The sequence below is a fragment of the Haemaphysalis longicornis genome, unplaced genomic scaffold, assembly GCF_048455015.1.
Source record: "Haemaphysalis longicornis isolate Haplotype H1 unplaced genomic scaffold, Haemaphysalis longicornis Haplotype H1 scaffold_1, whole genome shotgun sequence".
Classification (NCBI taxonomy): Eukaryota; Metazoa; Arthropoda; class Arachnida; order Ixodida; family Ixodidae; genus Haemaphysalis; species Haemaphysalis longicornis.
In genome coordinates this window covers 476748613-476771987 of record NW_027526203.1, presented here as the reverse complement: position 1 = coordinate 476771987, position 23375 = coordinate 476748613, and the positions used below count along the sequence as shown (strand labels likewise).

The window sequence follows — 23375 nt, the reverse complement described above, 5'->3', positions numbered from 1 at the left end:
GACTGCAATTCTGTCACAACGTCTTTTTGTCTCAAGCCGCAATGCATTGACACCTTTACCTCAACGAATTACACGCTGCAAGCGCACGAAAAAACGAGGGAACACGCCATAAACGGCGGTGTTGCGTACGAATCTGGTCCGAGAAGCGCCGCGTGGAAACGTCCGGATTTAGTCAGCTGTTGTGCGTTGAACTTATTTGTGACAAAAAAAGTTGGCAGCACAATATGGTTGTGCTTTTCTGTAGTTTGCATAGACGTTGAAAGGAGTGAAAAGTAGCAAGTACTGTTTGTGAAGTTCAGCAAAAAGTGTAGTTTTCCAGCCCTGTTTGCAAAGATTTTCATTTCTTGCATAGAGCTTTTTCGGCTATTTTTGTGGTACGGTCGCATTCTTGTTTTTTTTCCCTGGAGGAACAGAGTGACACGGTGCTTTTTATATTGTGGCAAACACCTTGTTTACGGAATGCCACCTTGGGGTCACATAAACACTGCTGTTTGCTGGACACGAAGGAAGGCCTGATATCTGATCTCTTTCGACTCTGCGTGTGAGGTTTGGCCTTCGAATGGTAATAATGCAACGCACTCGCTGGGGCTGAGAGTAGGTGACTCCGCATTTTGTAAACCTCCAGATATATAGTACAAGAACACGGTTCCTGGTTTAGAGTAGGTTCCAGTGCATGAACGCGTGAGAATAGTGGAGAGATTAGGTACGTGGCAGGGGACTTGCACAGCGGCCTGTACTGAGATTAGGGAGGCACCATAATGCTGTGAAATGGTGTTACATCTCCAAATGCAATTCTGGCTGCTCCAAACCTGCTCCAAAAATGCCTTTCTGGCTGCTCCAAGCCTGCTTCAAAAGGCACTTTGGCCTGCTCCCAGGACTGCTCCCGAACCCATGGACCCTGTTCCACCCCTGACACTGAGGTACTAAAACTAGAACGCTCCTGCTGCATAAGTTGCGCCCTCATGGTTCTTGCAGGTGGAGTCTTCGGTACAGGCCCGTTTCACCGGGCTGTGGCGATGGGACCTAGCCTCAGCAGTTAGCCTGGCAGACATCTGCCTGATCCTCCGCTGGTCACTTGCATTGCTTAGTCTAACCAGTTCTTCTGAAGGGAAGATTCCCAGTTCTTGGAGAACTTTCTCAAAGCTAATGTGGCCCCCTGTTGAACCACAACACTGAGAGCAGTGGCAGTCTCCACTACAGTGAACTGCAGGTTGTGCGATACCGTCCTGTGCCAGATGCGCAGTGCTGCTAAGATAGCGCAAAGTAGCGAACGGAACGACAAAGGTGATGGAGGCTCACAAGCGGCGAGAGCCAATGGCGGTCCCGATTTCGCGTCACGGGATTTAAATACCCAGTGGGAGCTCTCAAAACAAGCGGGAAGAAATTTTTTAATTTTTTTGCGCGGAGATACGAAGCTGGCGAGCGGTTTGATTTAGAGAAAAAGGCTTTGTCTACCTCCAGGGGTGAGACAGCTGCGCATATTGCGCCTTTCTGATACAATTCCATTTTCCTGCGCCAAGCTGCTCCAAAAGCACGAAAATGGCGAAAATTGCGCCAAACTGCTCCAGAAGAGCCTCAAGGGCACGCATTTTGATGCTCATGTCAGTTTCGGCGGGGACGAAAGCCTCCAGCATCCCGTTCACCGCTTTTATCGTCGGTCAATCGCAAACACAGAAATGGCACAAATAGAAATACTGAAACGAAGCAAGCGATAGCTTCTAAAACTCGATTCGCTTTCCGTCCGGGTTTGCTGAAACCGCCTTCTCGATTAGGCATCGCTGTGGCAACAAACATGGCCGCCGCCTGACCTGGCTGCTACCAACGCGCTCATTGCGCATCGCCGATATTTTCCCTGGTTTATGTTACGCTATCAGCTGGGTTCCAGTCTATTCATTCTATCTGTTGTGGCTCTGAACAGTGACGTTAACGCGGGGATATGGTTTGAGATTGGTGCCAGATTACGGGAAGCTGCGCGGCTCGAAAAAAAGTTAATTGAAATGTGGGGCCTACGACTTCGGCGTGGTTTGTCCTTGAGTTGCGAAACGCGGGGGGCGCGTCTATAATCGGGTTCGTGAAGTGAATTTTTTGGGTCGTTGTGGTGTTATAAAATGCTGAGGTGTTGCTGTGCTTCGAAGCGCGATCGCGAGCTTCGGGGATGGAACGGTTGACACGAAAGTTGCGGGCTGTGCTGCGGCGCCGCGACCTGTTCAGGCAGCGCCCAATAGCTGCAGGACTACACTGTTGCCATAGAACGTGACTATAACACTTGATGTATGCAAAGTAAATTTAATGCCAAAATCTAGGTGGCTAAACAGTAACGCTACTCAAATGACCATAGGGTGAACCTGCGCCCCGGTGACTGAAACAGGTAGGCTGGTTGGGCTATGCAACCGTTAGCTCGAAGTTGCTCAACTGTTGTCGTGACTACAGTCGTTCGTACAACGCAGCCTGGGATTACAAAAATAATAATTTTAGCATTAAAACGGCAAAAAAAAAACGCCACCATTGCGGAGCCCTTAAAGGAGCACTGACACGAAAATTTTATGTTACACTTTTATTGCTTTTATCGATGCTTAATGGTCTGGCGAACCTGAAACAGCACTTCAAATACTTCAGCGCGCGATAGTTAATTACATTTAACGGCCTGAAAATCGTTTGTTTCAAATTCCCGCGCTTTCATCCCGAACGGCGCATATGACAGAATCCCTGACTGACCTCACCGCTTTGTGCGGATGTCACCGGCACCCGCTTGAGAGGGTGTTGCGCCCGCTCGCCGCTCGTGGGGCCGCGCGCATGAAGTGACGTCACGAGTTTTTGACGAGCGCTGGCGCGTCATTTCTTTTGGCTTTCACTGGATGATGTCACGCTGATGTCCATTTGCTGAGTGCCGCTCCGCGAGCTGCTCCGTCGGCGCGATAAATAGATCAAATTAAACTATGTTCTTCGCGTCGCCGGCCGCTCATATTTCAGCCAGGGTATTCTGTTGAGTGAAGGAAGCGAACTGTGCAATAATATTAACGCGGAAAATTGGTGTCAGTGCTCCTTTAAATTTGATAACAATTTTAGCAGTCCGTCTGTTCCGTCGTGTACGTAGTTACCGTGCTGACCGGGACTCGTCTGGGCACTTGGGCATTCGTAGAAGTAGGGGGATTAGTTCCGCGGGCCTGCCTTCGCCTTGTCCGCGCCTCCTCACCCTTCCGCGCGCGCAGGCGCAGACCGGTCCCGGCAACCCGGTAACAAAGTAACCAACAGAACAGACGGACTGCTAAAACTCTAATGTTAACGGCAGTTTTGTTGTCAGTGTTGCGTGCAGCCGCAACACAATATCACCAGTTAGGAAAAAAGGTAGTGCAGTTACTACCTTGTGATACTCTTAAAAACTCTTTCAGGTAAGGCTGTTTCAGTGTTCTGTGTACTCAAAACTGATTGAAATGTGCACTTGACCCTGCAAATAGCTGAAATAATGATTTTTTAAGCTCACAAGACGGTGTATTAATTCTCCCTAACTGCTCCAAATCAAGATTCTTCTGCTCCAAAACCGAAATTTTGCTGCTCCGAAATCTGCTCCCAAATCTGTTTGGGCTGTCTCACCCCTGTACCTCTCTCAAGTGACTGAAATTCAGCTTGATTGCGTGATTTCTAGGCTTACCGTGAGTCATTCAGACACGATTTTCACCAAGTTCTCGTTCGAATTTTGTTCATTTTTTTCCATGAAAAAGGGACAGTCAAAGATAATAATGCAAGTAAAAACAAAAAAATGACGTATTTAAAAAAAGGCGATTTTTCTACCCGCGTGTCGCCTCAGGCCTGTAAGAAATGACTTAATTAGGCTCCAGTATTTTCTTTTTCAATGTACACTTCAATGTACTTTTTTTTTTGCCCACCTGCTATGATCTCTCACGAGATGGGCAGTATCTCTAAATAAATAAATAAATAATTATGCCACATGAAAGCTAATTCCATATTTGAAATGAGGAAAACAAAACACATATGCAAAGAGATTTTCATTATCGTAGACGAAGGTCGAAGTTTTTCGCCAAATGCGAACCCCCAGGGGCGATTTTTTTATTGCCGATTTAAATTCTTCGGATGAATCTATTTCAAGAAAAAATTACCGTAATTTTTTTATGGTGAAATCGTTTGTGTTACATATATGTGGTTTATTCATGAGTAACACAAGAAAAATCTGTAAATAAAAACGACAGAGTAACAAGCGGGCACCTTTTGAGTAAATCGAAATCAGACATCAGTTTCACGGGCGCAAAAAGCGGGAAGTGCCCAAAGGACGATACCGAAACCAGCTGCTGCGCGCGCGGCCGGATGCAGGAGCGATAGATGGCGCACCGCTTATAAAATACAAAACGAAAGGAGAAAACAGCCATGTCAGTTTTGCAGGCGACCTTGGTCTGTGGCAGGCGCAAGAAGCGAGAGGCTCCCGGGTGCCTGGTAGGCCCAAGCGCGCCCTCTCGTTATCGGATACGCAAGCGATAGCCGGCGCGCCGCTGAAGTAAATCGTAAAAAAAATAAAAAAGAACCATCGGCGCAAGAAAAATATTTAACGCATTTTCGAAGTGTTGGCCAAGCAAGAGAAGTTGGCAAAAAAGGCGTGCTTTTTAAAGATACAAGCAATGCCGTACATGTACGTCATTGACCATTTTGAAAGTGTTTGCCGATGCCGTACATGTACGGCCCTGACCCTCAAAGGGTTAATAAAAAAGTTCATTTCAAGACCCTCGTCTCTCCTTAAAGGAGCCATGAAGAGAAAACACAAGTTTGGTTCATTCAAAAGATTGTCTCGTTAGAATCATACTGACACCACTTTTAACGTAAACTTCGCTCAAATAAGCTACATAATTAGGAAAAACGGGAATGGTCATGCGACCCACCAGCTCATTTCCCGCAACAGAACCTATGATGTCACATGAGCTAAGCTCTGCAATTGGCGGAGGCTGGCAGAAGCAGACGCAAATTAGGTAGAGCTTACAAACTAGACGAACGAGCGATTTGCGCTTAAATTTAGGGCACAATCTTTACAAAGCAATAAGAATGATGGGACAAACAGTGGAAGTTACGAAAGCACATGTAAACATAGAAGTACTGATGCGTTCTGCTGTTCGTACTGCGCACAGCATGCTTGGTTTAGCTGCACAGCACTACGGGGCTTGGGGTTGTCTCAGACGACACTGGCCGATTGATGCAAGCAACGGTGTCTTACGTGACCCCATTTGTCGAGCGAGCACTGTTTCAGCGAACGAATATTTTCTCCCAGAACAAAAACAAGGCAGGTTTAAATGCGGGAAAAAACAAACCAAACGCTTGCCACGGTATGGTGGCGCCATCTTGGTTACGGAACGTAAAGAAACGCGGGAACAAACCAACACCGCTGTACAGGGTGGAGACAACCTTTGAACGGTCCCGTGCCGCCGCAATTGGGCCAACGGGCTCAACGCGTTATTCTTTTCGTTTCCCACGAGACCTAGCAATGCGAAACAGACAATATGATTCAAACTCCTTCAGTAAACCGCGTTGCGGCGATAATTTTAGCGCGGTTTTGACACAATGACTTGCTTCGGCGGCGAGCGAGCAACCGAAAATGGCGGCGCCAGCGTATACGTGTCTCTACCCTGTACGGCGGATGCGTGAATGAAGGTACTCTAGGCTGCAGAGCGGTCGGTTCCTGTGATGTCATTTGGGACCACGAAAACGCACGATTGGGCGGGAAAATCAAAATTTTAACCTAAATTGTTTATTTCTCAGTGAATAAAGCACCGCTTGTTATCCGGACAAGCGCTGGGGGCACTATAAAACACGAAATCTTTCGAATAAAACCAACTTGCATTTTCTCTTCATGGCTGCTTTAAGTGATGCACTCGGACGTTTCTAAAACATTGGCCCTGACGTCCTTTCCGCGGAAGAACAAAGGCAGTTTGAAGAGGCCGAAATATAGGTGTTCAGGGAAGAGGCACCCAGTCACATTCAAAGCAGTGTGCACATGACACAGGCAAAGGCGGCGCAAGTGCTCGGCGCCACGATCTTGTGGGCAGCTGTGGGGAAGATGCCGAAGTGGCGGCGTTCGGGGGGGTGGTTTGGAAGAAAAACTGCTCTCCTTCTCTGGCTTCTTTGGCAGCGGTGCAGTCGACTCGTTTTTTGAGGGGTGGAAGGGATGTGAGGCTCACCGCGGCTTGCGGTGCATGCCGTTGGCAGCTCACATTTTGGGCGCACGCTGGAAACTGATTCAGTCGTCATGTCTGATATTGCGGCATTGGAGCATTGTGTTAAGCGTTTTTTTTATTTATTTTACCATAGAAAGCATACAAAAGTGGACGGTGCCATGGTTGTTCATCGTTAAATACAATAAATTGTTATACACGGTATTGTTACAAGTGGACTCGACTGTACATGCTCAAGTTGCAGTGCTTGGCAAGCAACTGGTGGCCACAAGCTTTCTCAGGTCACGCATGTAGCAGAAAGGGGACAAGTCCATGTCATTGCCTTGCTTTTGTGGCTTGCCCCTTCCAAAAAACAAAAACCAGTTAGAAGGCCATCTCTTTGTAATGTGCGTAGTTCTGTTAGGCTGAACTTATGCTTTTGGGCTGTCATGTTGTGTGATCAGCATGACGGGATTCTGTGGGATGCGGGATATGAGGGGCAGGGCCAGGCCTGAATGATGACAAGCCTTGCGTCTGCATGGTGCGACTCTGTGCACCAGAGCCAGCAATGGTCGAACCCACTGGTGTTGGCGCACTCACGTGGCAGATCTATTGCCTGTGTACGGCAGTCTGACGCCTGGTTTTCCCCCTTGGTTCCCGGCTGGCCTCGCTGTTGGCTCCAATGTCAGGCCAATGACTGATGAGCCAATCGCGTGGAAAAATTATGGGGAGATGCTCCTCGAAACTTTTTTTTTTATTATTTGCCCTACAAGTTTGAAAATTCAGACAGCAATAGATTTTTTGATGCAGATTTCAAATATGCCATTAGTTTTTGTGTGGCTGTAATAGCTTTTGAGGTATTTCATAGACAACAGCAAATTGTGCTAATTTTGGTGGAAACTTTTACATATAGCAAATGTTCCCGAAAGGCATCTTGCTGTAGCCCATTTAATCCTTTGGATACCACAGAGTGCAGTTATCTAGGTAAAAACTGCGTCAAAGAACTGGAAATACAAAAAAAAAATTACGAAAGTACAGCTAATTTTTTTGCAACACCCTGGAACAATTACCTGGCGCTTTCGTATTTTATTTTGTGAAATATCTTAATTTCAAATAGATAACTTCACTCTACATATCTTCAACTATGCGTGTGCCAAGTTCCGTATTTGTAGATAAATTACAAGTTTCCAAGAAACTTTCCACGACTGGAAAGCTACCGAAAATGAGAAAATTGAGTTTGAAAGTGGGACATTTGTATTCATGGAACTGCGATTGTCACCGCACGAAACTGCGTCACAGTGAAGAGAACCTTTTGTACAAAGCATAGCAAGTCGTTAGAACCGTCCATCACTATAATTTGGCCGTTCACAGCACGAATTCCACATCGGAGTTGATATCACAACCACGGTCGCGGTGATCGGCGGCGGCGTTAGGCCTAGCGGCCCGGGGAGCATCAAGGACGGCGGTCGTCCCGATCGCTCTCTGAAGTGCATTTTGCCGCCTTCCTCGGTACTTTCGTATAGTTCAATACTTCCGGGCCTCAAAATCGCGCTTTTTTGGGCTGGCCATCACGCGAAAATGCTGAGAAATCTTCGCAAAATGATCGAACACTACTACTCGTGGACACGCGCGGCCATTAGATCGGAGCGCTGTCAGCTGCCGTCCAATGGCGGCTGCGTGTTCCTTGGCGCGTGATTCAAAACTCTCGACATACGCGTTCTTTTACTTGTTTTTCTTGTGTTTTGCGCGGAAATACGAGACTACTGCTGGTGGGAAATGGAGAAGACTGCCGCCACCGCTCGCGCGGCCAATCGCACATGGCGGGCGGCGGCGCGCGCTCACGTAGGACAGCTGTGAGCAGGGCGCATTTTTCGCGATTTTTGGCTTTTTCTCGCGCCGCTGCTGTCCACTTGCGAGCATTTTTACTAATTTCTCATGCGAATTTCGACGTGCTCTTTTCAGAAATAAGGTTATAGACCAAATATGAAGATGCAGCACAATACAAAAGTCATTTTTTTCTCACAAATCAGCATTAATATTACACAGTTCGCTTCCTTCACTCATTAGAATACCCTGGCTGAAATATGAGCGGCCTGCGACGCGAAGACCATAGTTCAATTGGATCTCGTTTATCGCGCCCGCAGGGGCACCTTGTCTACTCAAGGTGACGGTAGTGGCGACACCGCGGACCCCGAGCCCATGTGGGTTGGACCCACCCACGCCCCGGCTGTGCGTGGCTTAGCCGTGTCCAGGGAAAAGGGCATCCTGGTGGCTGAGCCAAAGCCAGGGTTGTTTTGGACCTTTACGGCCCCCTGGTGGCGGCAACACGCCACTTTGGCCCCTGCTTCCTGCAGACGGTACCCCAGGATTGACCCGCCCTGGGGAAAGCAGCCAGTTGCCTTTTCCTATCTCCCTCACTCTCTCTCTTTTTCTGTCCTGTCATCTTTCCATGCCTGTCCTGTCACCTACTCTTTTCCTGTTTTTTCCCTTTTACCCTCAGGCGGCAAGGGTTAACTTTGTGAAAAAGGCCTACCTAGACCACTTTTCATAAAGTTATAGTGGCCACGTATGGCTAGCGTGACTACCTGCACGCTCCCCTGGTTGGGCTCCATGGTGGGCGGCCAGCGTGGCCACTGAAAAACACCAGCTATCCACATGGCTAAAAATAAGACACCTCTTGATCGGTCCCTGAAAAGGGCCCGGACCGAAGCCACTGCTCAGTACATCGCGCAAAAGAACAGCAACAACTTCTCGCGATTCTTTGTTGTTCAAGGAGTCGAGGAACCCATCCAGACAAAGTCTCCCTTTGCAATTGCGAAGGCCCTCAATCAGCTAGTGGGGACTAACTACAACGCCAGGAAACTCCAGAATGGAGATGTACTGGTCGAAGTGCACACCAGAGAACAGAGTGCAAAAATCGTGGAACTTGCCAAAATTGACAACACGAATGTGACAGTAACAACGCACCGCTCACTTAACTTTTCTAAAGGCGTGGTCTCTGAGTCCGAGCTATTCCACTGCTCCGACGCGGAGATAGAAAACGAACTTGCAGAACAAGGGGTGGTTGCAGCGCGCAGAATACTGATCCGGAAAAATGGAGAAGAAATTAAGACCAAACATGTTGTCTTAACCTTTAACTGTACTACGCCACCAGACTCAGTAAATGCAGCGTATCTGCGTTGCAGGGTGCGGCCCTACATTCCAAACCCAAGGCGCTGCTTTCAGTGCCAACGGTTTGGGCACGGGTCTGGATCCTGTCGCGGCAAACCCACATGCGCTAGGTGTGGAGGAAAAGCGCACGAGAACGAAAGATGTGAAAAAGAACCTCACTGCGTTAACTGTTCTGGCAACCATGGTGCGTACTCCAGATCCTGTCCGGTCTGGAAGAATGAGAAAGAAGTAATGACCATCAAGACAACACAGAAACTATCTTACCCTGAGGCTAAGAGAATGCTAAGTTTCCAACAAAAAGGAACTTTTGTGGAGGTGGTGCGGCGGGGGCCGGCGCCAGCTCTGGTGTCTGTAGGCACGCAGGTCGAGCTGAGGGACCTGGTGTCAGCGGTACGGCCCCCTCCTGTCCCAGAGGCTGGGCTGCCCCAACGCCCGGCACTGACTCAGTCCACGCAGGTGGACCGAGTGGACCGCTCAGCGGACTGCTCAGTCCCGCAGCCCTCTACACAAGTCGGGCCGGAAGCCGGTGTACCGACTACCGATCGGGTGGAGGAGGCTTCGGGGCTAACACGCAGCTCACCGGGTTCTGCCCCGGCTGCACGGTCGGCTCCCCCTTCTCGGGGGACGGTCGACACGCCCCAGAAGAAGGTGCCGCCGGGAAGTGGCACTGCTGCAGGTGCGGCTCCTGCACGGCAACGGCCTGGGGAACCCCCCGACCCTCGAAGGGTACCGAAGGGCCGCGGGAAGCCTGGGCGTCCTGCAGGCGACAGTAGGAAAGAGGGAGAAGAGGAGATGGATGTGACCTCACCCACACCTCCTTGAATACAAAAGAGCAAACCCAAAAAGACTGGTATGGTGCGAATACTACAGTGGAACTGTCGTGGGCTATTGTGTAACATAGATGACATTCACGAATTGTTGGAGAAGTCCCAACCATCTATTATCTGTCTTCAGGAAACTCATTTATCCTCGGTGCACAATAATCCTTTCAGAAAATACAATCTTCACCGCAAAGACAGGACAAATTCACTTGTATCTGCTGGAGGAGTGGCAATCGTCACTCCCCAGTCGATCCCAACAAATGAACTGAAGCTTCAAACCACTTTGGAGGCAGTAGCCATAAGAACACACATTGGAATAGCCCTCACGATTTGCTCCCTGTATATTCCACCAACCGTTCCACTCACCCAGAACGATCTGTTCAGACTCATAGATGAGTTGCCTGAGCCTTTCCTATTGCTGGGGGATCTCAATGCGCACAATGTACTATGGGGAAGTGCAAGAAGTGACACACGAGGCCGACTCATCGAGGCTGTAGTGTCCGCAACTCCTCTGCATTTATTCAATAATGGGAGTCCCACTTACATATGCTCATCAACCCGCACCGAATCATGCATTGACATCTCTCTTGCAACGCCATCCCTAAGTGCCTTTTTCACTTGGTCAACACTTCAAAATCCTCTCGGCAGTGACCACTACCCAGTTTTTCTGGACTCCACACCGGCAGTACCCATGCTACCAGAGTGCACCAAAAGGTGGAAGTTGGAGGAGGCCAACTGGTCTCTGTTTGAACAAGCATGTCAAATAGAATCACATGAAATACAGGACTTGAGTGCAGATGAAGCTTGCAGCCTAATAACTTCACGGCTCTTGGAAGCTGCAAAAGTGTCTATTCCCGAGTCCTCCGGGACACTCCCCAGGAGGTCAAAGCCGTGGTGGAACTCTGATTGCAGGGACGCCCGTAGGAAACAAAACTGCGCATGGTCCCGTTTCAGACGCTACCCCACTGCCGAATGTCTAATAAACTTCAAACGACTCAGAGCAGAGGCGCGCAAGATAAGACGGCAGTCGAAAAAGGCTTCATGGCAGGACTTTGTAAGTTCCATAAGTAGTAACGTAAGCTCAAAAACGGTCTGGGATAGGGTCAGGAAAGTGAGTGGAACTTACAGTGCATTTACCATGCCACTTTTTGATGGTAACAAAGGCCTTGCCGAGCAGGCAAACATTCTAGCCGAATATTTTGCCAAAGTGTCCAGTTCAGCCCAGTACTCCGAATCATTCCTCAGGTATAAGGAACGGGCTGAAAGAGGAATAATTAAGATAAACTTAAGTAATGAAGAAGCATATAATGCACCTTTTTCCATGGCTGAACTACACCTGGCGATAGCTCAGGGAAAAAGTAGGGCTGCAGGACCAGACCGAATTCACTATGAAATGTTAAGACATCTGACCCCAGGAACTTTAAAAACCATACTGCATTTCTTCAATCAAATATGGTTTGAAGCCTACTTTCCAGTAGCGTGGCAGGAAACCTTTATGCTCCCACTACTGAAGCCAGGTAAAGACCGTAGTGAACCAGCAAGCTACAGGCCGATTGCCTTGACAAGCTGCCTTGGGAAATGTTTTGAACGGATGATTAACAAGCGGCTCACACACTTTCTGGAAGAAAATCACATTATTGATGCCCTTCAGTTTGGTTTCCGGGCAAGGCACTCAACAACTGACCACCTTCTCCGTTTAGAAACTAAAATTAGGGAGTCCTTTGTTCAACGACAACACTGCGTCTCTGTATTTTTTGACCTGTCAAAGGCTTATGACACCACATGGAAACATGGTATAATGCTAGATCTACAGGGATATGGTGTAAAAGGCAGAATGCTTGGGATGTTGAAAAGTTACCTTTCCAATCGCTCCTTTCGAGTGAAATTCGGAACAGTATTATCGGATGTGTACACTCAGGAAAATGGCGTACCTCAGGGAGGTGTTCTCAGTGTTACGTTGTTCCTAATCAAACTAAACTCAATTGCACATGTAATACCGAAATCTTTGATGTATTCGCTTTATGCGGACGATATTCAGATCAGCTTTTCCTCGTGCAACTTAGCATCCTGCGAAAGGCAACTGCAACTTGGCATAAACCGTCTGGTGCAGTGGGCCGAGGAAAATGGATATAACTTTTGTGCAGAAAAAACAGTCTGTGTGCCTTTCAGTCTGCACCGAGGAATTGTGTTAGATCCTGAGCTGCACATTAAATCAGCCCAAATCCCTGTTCGAACGGAGCACAAATTTCTTGGTTTAATATTTGACCAAAAGTTGACATTTAAAAGCCATGTTAATTATTTAAAACAAAAATGTCTGAAATCAATGAATGTTTTAAAACATTTATCTTACAGAACCTGGGGCTCAGATCGTACCTGTCTTTTGCGGCTGTACAACAGTCTAATTCGTTCCCAGTTGGATTATGGCTGCTTTATCTATGGATCTGGTCGTGAATCTGTACTCAAAGCGCTCGACACCATTCACCATTCGGGCTTGAGAATAAGCACCGGAGCTTTCCGGACATCTCCGGTACAAAGCCTGTATGCAGAAACCAATCAATGGTCACTTAACAAACGGAGAGTACTCCTCGGAAACATGTACATAATGAGAATTCTTTCCTGCACCACTCACCCTTGTCGACAGCTGTTTCTGAAACCTCGCTTTGAAACTCTCTTTACCAACAGGCCTCGGACTATTCCAACCATGTTTTTCAGGTACCGCATTCTTAATGAAGCCCTTGACTTTTATGTAGATGATACTATGCTGGTCACCCACAAAACCGGTTATGCTCCATGGGAATACCGCAAGCCACAATGTGACTTTTCCTTGCTGAAGTACAATAAGCACAACACTCCAAAGGAACTACTACAGCAAGAGTTCTTAGATACCCAGTTCAGGTATGCTGGATGTGCTACTTACTTTACAGATGGTTCTAAAGGAGAAAGGCATGTGGGAGCAGCTGCAATTGGACCTTATTACGAAGAATGCCAACGGCTCAGACCTGACGCTAGTATCTTCACTGCCGAACTGCATGCCATACAGCTCGTTTAAACAAAGTATGCATTGAAAGGACACCACAGTCAGTCATTTTCTCTGACTCTCTCAGCGCGCTAGCAGCCCTGTGTTCAGGAAACAAAACCAAAAATCCGCTTGTCCAACAAGTACTTAACCAACTGATGGACTGTAGCAAAAATCACTTAGACGTGAGCTTCTGTTGGGTACTGAGCCACGTAGGAATTGACGGCAATGAAAAGGCAGATTCCCTTGCAGCCCAGACAAAAGAGCTCGAGGTGACGGAAACTCGTTTACCCTACCAGGATTACAGACGGAGACTAAAATTATCAATAACGAAGAAGTGGCAGTCTGAATGGACAGAACTCAATGAAAACAAGTTCCACCTTGTGAAGCCGCACCTGAGAGAGTGGCAGAGCTGCAGGCATAAAGAAAGATTTGTAGAGGTGGTGTTATGTCGCCTAAGAATTGGGCACACGCGCTTGACCCACAACTTTTTATTGCTGGGAGAAGACCCTCCAGAATGTGAGCAATGTGGGAAGCGCCTTACAGTAATACACATACTTATCGAGTGTCCTAGTTACGAAAACAAACGTCGGGAATTTTTTTCCCACTTTTATAAATTTCAAATTCCATTGCACCCTGCTTTACTGCTTGGCGATGAACCCCTGGTTCCCTTGGAAAAGGTTTTTAAATTTTTGAGTGCCGTCAAGCTTTTAGACAAACTTTGATATTACCATGTTACATCATTTTTTCTTGAGCGGTTTTTAAATTTTTGAGTGCACTCAAGCTTTACAGAAACTTCGATTTTACCACGAGTTCAAAATATTTACCTTGTGTCTGGCGCATTATAGCCAAATTTGGCTGCTGCGCCAATAAAATCCAAATTCATTCATTCTCATTTATCGCGCCAACGGAATAGCGCGCGGAGCGGCACTCAGCAAATGGACATCAGCGTGACATCACCCCGTGAAGCCAAAAGAAGTGACGCGATAGCGCTCGTCAAAAACTCGTGACGTCACTTCACGTGCGCAGCCCCACGAGCTGCGAACGGGCGCAACACTCTCAAGCGGGCGCCGGTGATGTCTGCACAAAGCTGTGAGGTCAGTAAGCGCAACAGGTTCGCTTGCGGCAAACTTCGCTGCTCGGCCAGTCAGCGGAACGTGGCATTGCTGCACATACGCATGTTTTAGAATAGGGGAGCCGAACGTTGGTCGCCCCCCAAAAGGTAGAGGAACCCAAGCGCAGCACGCTGGTCCCCAACAGCTCCAGCCGGCTCAGGTTGCACGGATCGCCGCTGATGTTGGGAACTTTAGGCTTAGCACCAAGTGAGATAGTTGGTCGCTGCTATCTCTACAGTTGCGAATGACTATCCTTAGCACAGTTCTTCACCACACCATCATCCCCTTTCTCGCATGTGGAACCTTATTTCTAACGTTGTCGTTCTAGCGATCGGTGCTCTGCTCATTGATGATGCTTAGTGGCTTCCCCTTTGTAACAGGGTGGCGTTGCACAGCGGCCTTAGTCACAATGCCGCTGTATAATCGCCTCGCCAAAAATTACCAAAATAAATAAAAAATCAAAATAAAAAGAAAATACTTTTACGAAATTTTTGTGCTAGTCTGACCTCTTTGTTCACAGATTGTTGTCTGCTCTTTTCCCACTACCGTATAATGCGGAATATAGGTCGAGGCGGAATATAGGTCGACCCCCTTACCTTGTAGCCGAAAAATGCAAAAAAAAAATAATTTGGTACCAACCATTGTTTTATTGAGACTATAACTTGTTTCGTCTCAGATTACTCATTTAAAACTGTCTGAAGTATCGTCGGACGACTGCTTCTGGCTCGCTGTCGCCCACACAGCAGGTCGTCCTCGGTGCAGTCTAGGGAATTGCTTATGCAGCACTTCTTCAACACTTGCAAGACCATGTCATCGTGAAGCGAGCGCAAAGCATGGGACACTCGTGTGCAGACTGTAGCGACAGCCAGTCTGTGCAGGCGGTCAGCAAACATCTTAGGGTATCCATTCGTAGAGACATCGCATGACGCTAGCGGACACAATTTGCCCCTTTGTACAGCAGCACAGGTGCACAGAGCAGCGCCCATGAAAGGAGGCCTTCCGAGCGTTGCATACCGAGAGCTGCCCCTTCAGCTAACGCCGCTAGCAACACTTCTTTTGGCGATACCGAACTGGCGCAAGGCGGACACGTCGTTGGCCTTGTAAAACCCCCAACTTTTCTTTTAAATGCTGCTGTGAACTGGCACCAAGTGCCTAAACTCATTTTGAGCAAGAAGAAAATAGCACGCACACATTTGCCAACAGCGAGAAGCAACAAAACAAAGATGTCGTCGTGTCCGATTGATGGTGGTGGCGATGGTGCCTTTGGGGTTTGGATGGGCTCGGTGGGCTGCCCGGTCACCAGATGACAACTGCCAGTGACTGCAATATAGGTCGAGGGGTGACTTTTCGGCAAATTTGCGTAAAAAATCTCGACCTATATTCCGCAGTATACGGACATTCTAACCTTCTTTTACTAACCTCTACTGCTGTCCAATTCACTTTTTCACTAACCTTAAAGCTAAGGCCTTCCGGAAGCTGGATGTCTCCATCACTGAGGACTGGACGGATACTTTTGCACTCCGTTACAATATGTCGCATGGTTTCTGGCTCATTTCCGCAGCCTGCGCATAGTTCTTCCTGTACCGGCTCGCGGATAAACGTTTTTGTCTGCAAGCAACCCGTCTGGGCTTCAAAGAGCAATGCACTCCCTTTGGTATTGAATAATTTTTGCCTTGTGATCTCCTGCTTCCCGATCCTGTAGATATCTAAGGACTTCTTCGCATCCATCCTCTTTTACCAGGTCATTGTCTCTGTTTCTTTCACTTCATTTTTTGCCTTGGTCGTTTCCCCTGCACTTCCAGGTTTCATTCTTGCGCGCAGGTAATGGCATCCATCGGCCTCTCGCCGCATCTCGTGCTCGGGCAGGTTCGTTTGCTGCTGTCGACGTGCCTCTGCGACCGGTCGGCACTCCGTATTGCGATACAAATTCGATCACCTCTTTCGAAATCACCTTGGATGACAATCCCTAGCACAATGTTTCACCACACTATCATCCTCTCTTGCACGTTTCGCGACGGCCTTGATTCTGGATGCCAGCAAAGAGCGGTCGCTGCTGTATTGCGATACAAATTCGATCACCTTGGATGACAATCCCTAGCACAATGTTTCACCACACTATCATCCTCTCTTGCACGTTTCGCGACGGCCTTGATTCTGGATGCCAGCAAAGAGCGGTCGCTGCCGCGGCATGTATGGTGCGAGCCGTTTCGTGTGCCGAATGGGCATGCACGACCGACGAGTGTGCGGTATGGTTCGACGCGCAGAAAACGCTTCATGCTTTCAGCTTGCTTGATTTCTTCTTAAAATCTAGCTATTCAGCTAAGCTGTCATCACAGCCAACAACATTGATCGGGAAAGTGAGCAAGAAGTTAGGGAAGCCCAGAGCGCTGTGGTCCCACATATTTTCTAATTCCCTTATAATAATGGATTAGGAACTTGGGGTACCTCCGTATTTGTTTGAGCCCGTCGCTTCCCGTATGAAGCACAGAGCACCCGACGACACGGCCGGCCCCGCGACTACTCGTGAAGGCAATGAGTAGCTACGGGCGCTCGGGTAGGAAATCTTTGGTATCTAGGAGTCGCTTTAGGGAATCACGCAGTAGCATTACAATTAAAAATTGACGCGGATGCAACTCTAGACAATGGTGATTAATGAAGTGCAGATTACACGCCTGCTTAATTCGGAACTTCGCCCAGAAAACTGGGACACAGCAAAGCGGCGGCGCGCGTCGCTGGCTGTCTTCCGAATATGACGCTACTTCCGGTCGCTACCGCCCAGTTTCTCGCTCTTCCGGCGATGCGGCAGGGAGCAGTGGGTGGGGCGTAGGGTCAACTTTAACGACAAATACCGCTGTCCCCAAGCTAAAAATGATGAAAAAAAACTACAGGCATAAATTGACCAATGTGAAAAGTAGAGCTTTGCTTGGTTTTAAAAGCGCTTCAGTAGCCCTTTAAGGGGGGGACACGGGGATCAGGTGGTAAAGTGATCGAAAGAACGGTTTTTTGGGAGTCACATTTTTGGATTGTTGGTTTTATATGCTGTGCACCTACAAAGTTTCCCCATCTAAAACGATCGCGAGGTGCCAAAGAAAAATATTTGTCAGCTGAGGTGACAAAATATTTCCACAAAATGACGAAAGATAGCTTCAGCAACTTTTGCAGCGCTGTATCTCCGGAACCCCACCACTGAGCACCGCCATCTTGGTGGGGTTAGATCGTCCGAATCTTCAAGTTCCACTCTCCAGTTGTTGCTTTCTTTGTCGCTCACTCACAAACGCGCGAACAGCAGAAGAGACAGTAAAATGAAGCAACCGATAGATTCTAACATGCGATTGGCTGTCCAGCTGAGAAACGGCAGGCGGACTTTTATTTTTTTGGTTTAGTAAGTGTGGGCCCCATTCATGATTCCATCGGGCTGTAGTAACAGTATTTGGATTGTTTTTACATCAAAATGAGACCATGAACTCCAGGTTTCATGCAGGTCCTTGAAGTCTATTGAATTTGGAAAGCTTGTTTTCGAGGACTTGAAAGACTGAGGGGAGTGTTGCTTGATTGATGTTTTCTTTAGCGAATAAAGGTTTTGATTTTGTAACGAACTGAAAGTGCTTATCTGTGTAACTCTAACAATGATGAGAAGTCATTGAAGAAGGAAATGTCGCTGGAGCCATTGTTTTGCCAAGTCACTTGTCTGGATGAGAGTCCTCTTGTCGAAACGGTGCTCCAGCAGTGCTGCAATTTTTCGCCGATTTCTCGGTTAGAAACCTATGTTTTAGCAGAGCTGTTCAAGCTTGAGTTCCACCTGTGTGTGGCATCGCTCAAAACTGCGCAGCAAAGTGGAGCGGAGGGAAGTGTGAAGGGAAGTGGTGAGCAGGCAAGGATTGGACAAGCACGTGTGGGGAGTGCGCATCGGGGATTGGCGGCACCTGGTGGTGTTGGAAGCTCTGACGTGCAGCTTCTCCCTGGTTAGACTGCAAGCACTCGGTGGCATCAGTACCCAATCTACCGATAAGTTTGGCAGACCTAAGAAACTGCACGTTTAGGGGTCACTGTTCTCAAACTTTTTTTTTTTTGCTTTCCAATCAATTTTGACGAAACTTCATGGGCTTGTTCAGTTTTTTTAGCTGATATCAAATATCTAATTAGTTTTGATTTGAGGTAACTTGCTTCTGAGTTAATTAAAAAAAATTCCTTGATTGTTCTTGAGAACAATTGGAAAAAAACTATTCAACAAAAGATTACTAGCAAGACATGAAGAGATACCAGAAATTGTGGAGTATGAAATGTGGGAAGCAGTTTTTTTTTTTGTTTTGCAATCAGTTACATGTTTACATAGATTCTCACTTCTAGGTTTGAACTACCCCTGCTAACCAATTATAAAAAACGCGAATTAAACAACTACTGAAACACAAAATGCAATGTCTGCTTCCCATATCGCATGGTTTAAACATACAGCTTCACAGTGCAAAAGAAACTATCTTCTAGCTGCACTACATGCTGGGATGTGCCTTGAGAATTTCGTATCACTGCAATAGGTGACCGGTAAAAAGCGCAAAGGCTCATGGGTATGTCGTCTGCTACCGCCATTTCCGGTTCGAGATCTCTCCTGCCCTCCCGTACGCCTGCGTGCGCCGGCGGCTGTCAGGCGCTTGTGTGCGTGTTGTTTATTTGTCACAGGGTGCTTACCTGTCAGATAAACCCCCAGTAGGGTCAATCGTTATTTATAGAATTCCCGATGCATTATTTAGCGTTTTTTTCCTGTGGAAACAGATAAACAATAAGCACACACGCGTGTGAAAGCCAACGGCGTACGGGAGGCCAGGAGAGCTCCCGAACTGGAAGTGGCGGCTCTCCTCGGGAGACAAACAATGCACCCATGAGCCTTTGCGCTTTTTACCGGTCACCTATACCACTCGTGAAAAAGTGGGAAATTATGGGAAAATAATTTCTTTGTTAAAATTGGGCCTCTATGGTTTTTATGTACTGTTTTAAGTATGGAGTACTTGGAGGAAAAACTGCAAATCAAGAGAAAAGTTATACCTAAGAAATGCTTTTTTGGGCAATTTTTTGGTCCCAAAGGCCCACGTGACGTGACGTGTCTTTCAAATTCAACTTTTTTATTTCTTTGTGGATTGTGATGAAAATTGGCACAGCCACTGGAAATGCTTCTGTGATACTACCATAAAAATTTCAAAGTAATATTTTGTAAACATTTCGATTTAATAAATTTTCTTTCTGTTCGACTTGTACCGAGCTTTAGCGGCTTATAAAACATGAGAGAAAACTTGTTCGAAGTACTTCGCATTCCCAAATGAATGGACGAGGTCGTGAAAGTTTTGGATTTTTTTTACAACACAATGTTAGTTTTCATTTTTTTAGAGGTTAATGTGCAACAGGCTGTCAACTGAGAGCGACTGTTTGAATAAAAAAAGTCACAAAAAACAGAACCGGAAAACCAAGAGTTGTACGACCTGAACCATCAAGGAATGTAATGCAAGAAACTGAATCAAAATAGACCCAGCGGTTATGAAGAAATCCCTGGAACAAGCGACACAAGTGGCGATGTTTTGAGAAAACGGCTTCCAAAGTTGCAACATAGGTTTCACTTATCAAATGTCGTCAGGGTTGTAGTAATCCTTTCGACCATGGGGCTTCTGGAGGGCCATGCCTTGAAACTGCAGTGCCTTTTACAGCCTTTCTCTTTCCACAAAACGTCATTTTCAGCTCCTCTGTGAAGAGTACATAGCCTTAATGTATCTATTTGCTGGCTTTCTTTTGATAGTGTGCTGAGCATTTGGCCGATATGCACCAACTAGGTGGTGCAGTGTGCATGGCCTAAAGTAGCCGTTTTAACAAGCCGAGAGGAGGAGTCCGATAAACGGAAGCCTTTGTTTCGTTTTTTTTTTTTAAGGGAGTAACAGTCGCGTTCTCAAAACTATAGCTGTGGAGCGCTTGCTACAATGCGTGTGGGTATTTTTAAAAGGCTGTAAGAACGCTTCTGGCAGTAAAACTATTTGTGCATTGGATTTTGCAGGTCAAGGTCGTACAGCAGGTCCCGTTCCCGCTCTCAGTCGTCCCACCTTGGCAGCAAAGGCAAAAGCCGGGACAGGTCGCCGTACGAGATCATTGACGAAAGTCGTGACAAGTCGCGCAGCAAGTCGCCCGAGTGACACTGTTGTGGCGGCCGTCAATCGCGATGACATGGGCTTCGTACTGATGATCCTGGAGCTTTCAGCAAAGATCATCGCTCTACTCGCCTTGAATTGGACCATCAATCATGAAAAGGCTGTTATTGGTTTTCCTGTAGTCTTCACCGAAATTATTTGTCCTCAGTCCCATTTCCTGAATTTTTCAACGATCCTCCAGTTTTGTTGGCACTCATTATTGCATGGTTTTGCCTTTCTTTCCCTTAAGAGGTCACGACAAGTTGGGAATGCAAGACTGGAATGTTTTGTTGGCTGTTGGATCAAGGTGATGATACTTTCATTACAAATGAAGTTTTTCTCCTGGTTTTGGCTTTAGCAGTGAAAAAGGTTGTGCTTACTTTTCTGCAGCTTGTAAAATTTCAGTTGAAAATTCACTCTGACTTTAGCCATCAGTCATAAAAACAGCATTGTGCTTAGCTTTCCGGAGGATTGCAGTGAACTTTCTTTTTTGTTGTTGCTTATATGCTTTCTCCTATGCTTCTTTTTTTTTTTTGTCTGATTTTGTCACCCTTGTCTTTTTCATTGCTGCGCACTGTTTGAATCTTTTTGTACCCTTGGAGCTATTTGTTGTACAAATTTTAAACTCCAAGTTGTTTTGCTGAGCACCTACTGGGGTCCGTTTTGTCACTTTTCGCAGTTTGTGTACAAAATTTCATGGTGTGTAGTCAACAAAACGCGTCATGCTTGTGTCACAATCCTTTGTAAATACTGTCCCTATTAAAAAGTTCGTAAACTGTGTTTCACTTTTCTATTATTTCTACCCTAGAAATAGGCCTTCACTGACTTGTGGCTGCAGCTCGACAGTCCCAAAGGCTTGCTTAGCAGTTGAGTGTGCAGCTTGGACTGTGATATCCCTTTAACTCGTCCATCCTGAAACAACTTATCTGCAGTGCCTGCATTTATTTTAGCTCTGTTGCCTGGGGTCAGCACAATTGTTTTCATGTAGTTTGGGTGAAGTGTTAAGCTATGAAAACCTTCCCTGCATATTTCTCAAATTTCTTTTTTGAAGTCTTGGTTTTCTTAGGGTTGTGCGGATATTCGATTCAAACATGTTTTCTTACTCCAAATATTCGAAGTTCAAGTTTAGTACTATTCACGTGTCTGAACCCTAAAGCATGTCTGCTGTGAGTGGTTTGTACTTCTGCAAAGGTCATATCGGTGTTTGTTCATAGTCGGTGCGTGGCAACGTGTACAGGGTTGAGCAAAGTCTAGAAACATGCATTGTGCAGTTCTGCACTGAAGGTTGAATGAAATTTTGTGGATCATAGGTTGATCATGAAGATACACGTTTGGTAGCTCGACGTGCAGTGATGCGTCATTTGCTGGGAAATAAGTACTGCGGGCATTTGTGCTGTCCCCTCCCCCCTGTTTGTGTGTGGCGTGGCGATGTCTTCGAAAAGGAATGTGGTTATGGTGGCTAGAAGGGGAGGTGCCAGCATCTGCACGCCAGAGAGGCAACGAGAATTCATCCCGATGCGGTGGTGCTGCTGTCTGCTCCAAGGTGCCCGCGCGTAGCAGACATCTTTCACTGCAGCTGTTTCGCGGTAATGCGGTTGGTTGTAGCAGGTCCTATAATAAAGGCTAGTTGGCACACTTTCCTGACTGCTTGCTGCAAAACGTGTATTGGCCCTGAAAACTAAAGTCTTGAACTTCCTTGCACGTTAGCTGCGTGCGGCGCTCTCATCGTGAAGCGCTAAAGGATAGCGAATCCAGTGACTTGTCGTGAGCTTGTCGCCAAAACATCCGTGCCGTTTTTGCTTGGGTGCGCAAGTGTTCAAGCAATGTCCGAGTTTAGATTAATATGCAGCACGAACCATACTAAAAACTGAAAGAATTGTAGGTCGAAAAGTAAGTTCTCTTTCGTACAAGCTTTTATGTATATTTGAGACTGCCAAGACTGAATTGGATAAAAACGCCCTCTGGAGGAAAGGTAGGTAGAATATGTGCATCAACATTGCAAACTAGGCTATAGCAAATAAAGACAGTATTTAATTAGCAAACGCAACAAGTCAACATTCAGTGTCTGGAAACTCTTTCAAACGTCACCAGGTTGGGATATCAAATATGCGGAGGAGAGGGATCAGGACATAAGCTGCAGAGTAGGAAATGTGTAGTCGGTAAAACGTTCTAATTCGCTATTTCAACTGAAACTGGGTACATCTGAGAACTGCCAAGACATTCTCTTTACGAACGGATTGGAGACTAGCGAAATACATTTGTCTCCGGGTGCTTTCCGCTTAGTTTCGGGAAGCAGTGAAGCACCGAGATGAAAGTTACTCAGTTCGCGTACAAGCTGGGAAGTTTTCTGGAAAACAATGAAAGGAGCTAGAGCATCGCAAGAACATATTGGAGCTTTCCGGTCAGGCAGGTTGGTCGGGGCATTAACTAGACAAAAGCGAGGGTGCTAAGCAAGTATTACTGGCCCGGCTGCTTTAAAGATGCTGAGCAATTTGTTCGTAGCTGTGACGTTTGTCAGCGTACAGGTCGACCGAAGGAGAAAGGAAAGGCTCCCATGTCAATAGTGCCTATTACTACTGCTCCGTTTCGCAAAGTCGTAGTCGACGTAGTCGGACGTTTACCCGTGACAAAGTCAGGGTATAAGTATCTTGAGCATGGTCTGCGCCGCGACCAAGTTTCCAAAGGCAGTGCTACTGCGCGATCGAACGTCTCCAGAAATAGTTGATGCTCTCCTGTCAACTTTCGCCCGCGTTGGATTTCCGAGTGGAATTCAGTGATATCTTAGTAGTGTCTTCACAAGCGAACTGACAACTATGTTTCTGAAAAAGTGTGGTATCCAAATACACCACAGCTCTGTTCACCATCCCCAAAGCAGCAGTGTAGCGAAGGTCCATTCCGTAATGAAGCGCAAATTACGGGCCTTGTGTTACGAACGGAAGAAT

At 46.9% G+C, this 23375-nt stretch overlaps 1 protein-coding gene across 2 annotated transcripts in view; it reads left to right on the top strand.

Annotated features, from left to right (window-relative positions):
- The window catches only part of LOC144156292 (uncharacterized), a 47409-nt gene extending 26196 nt beyond the window's left edge, over positions 1–21213 (top strand). For both annotated transcript variants that reach the window (XM_077688243.1, XM_077688244.1), the window contains one exon: positions 20304–21213. In XM_077688243.1, coding sequence (XP_077544369.1) covers positions 20304–20439 — 136 coding nt within the window. In that variant the 3' untranslated portion in view covers positions 20440–21213. The remainder of the gene's footprint in view (positions 1–20303) is intronic.
- The last annotated feature ends 2162 nt before the right edge of the window (positions 21214–23375 follow it).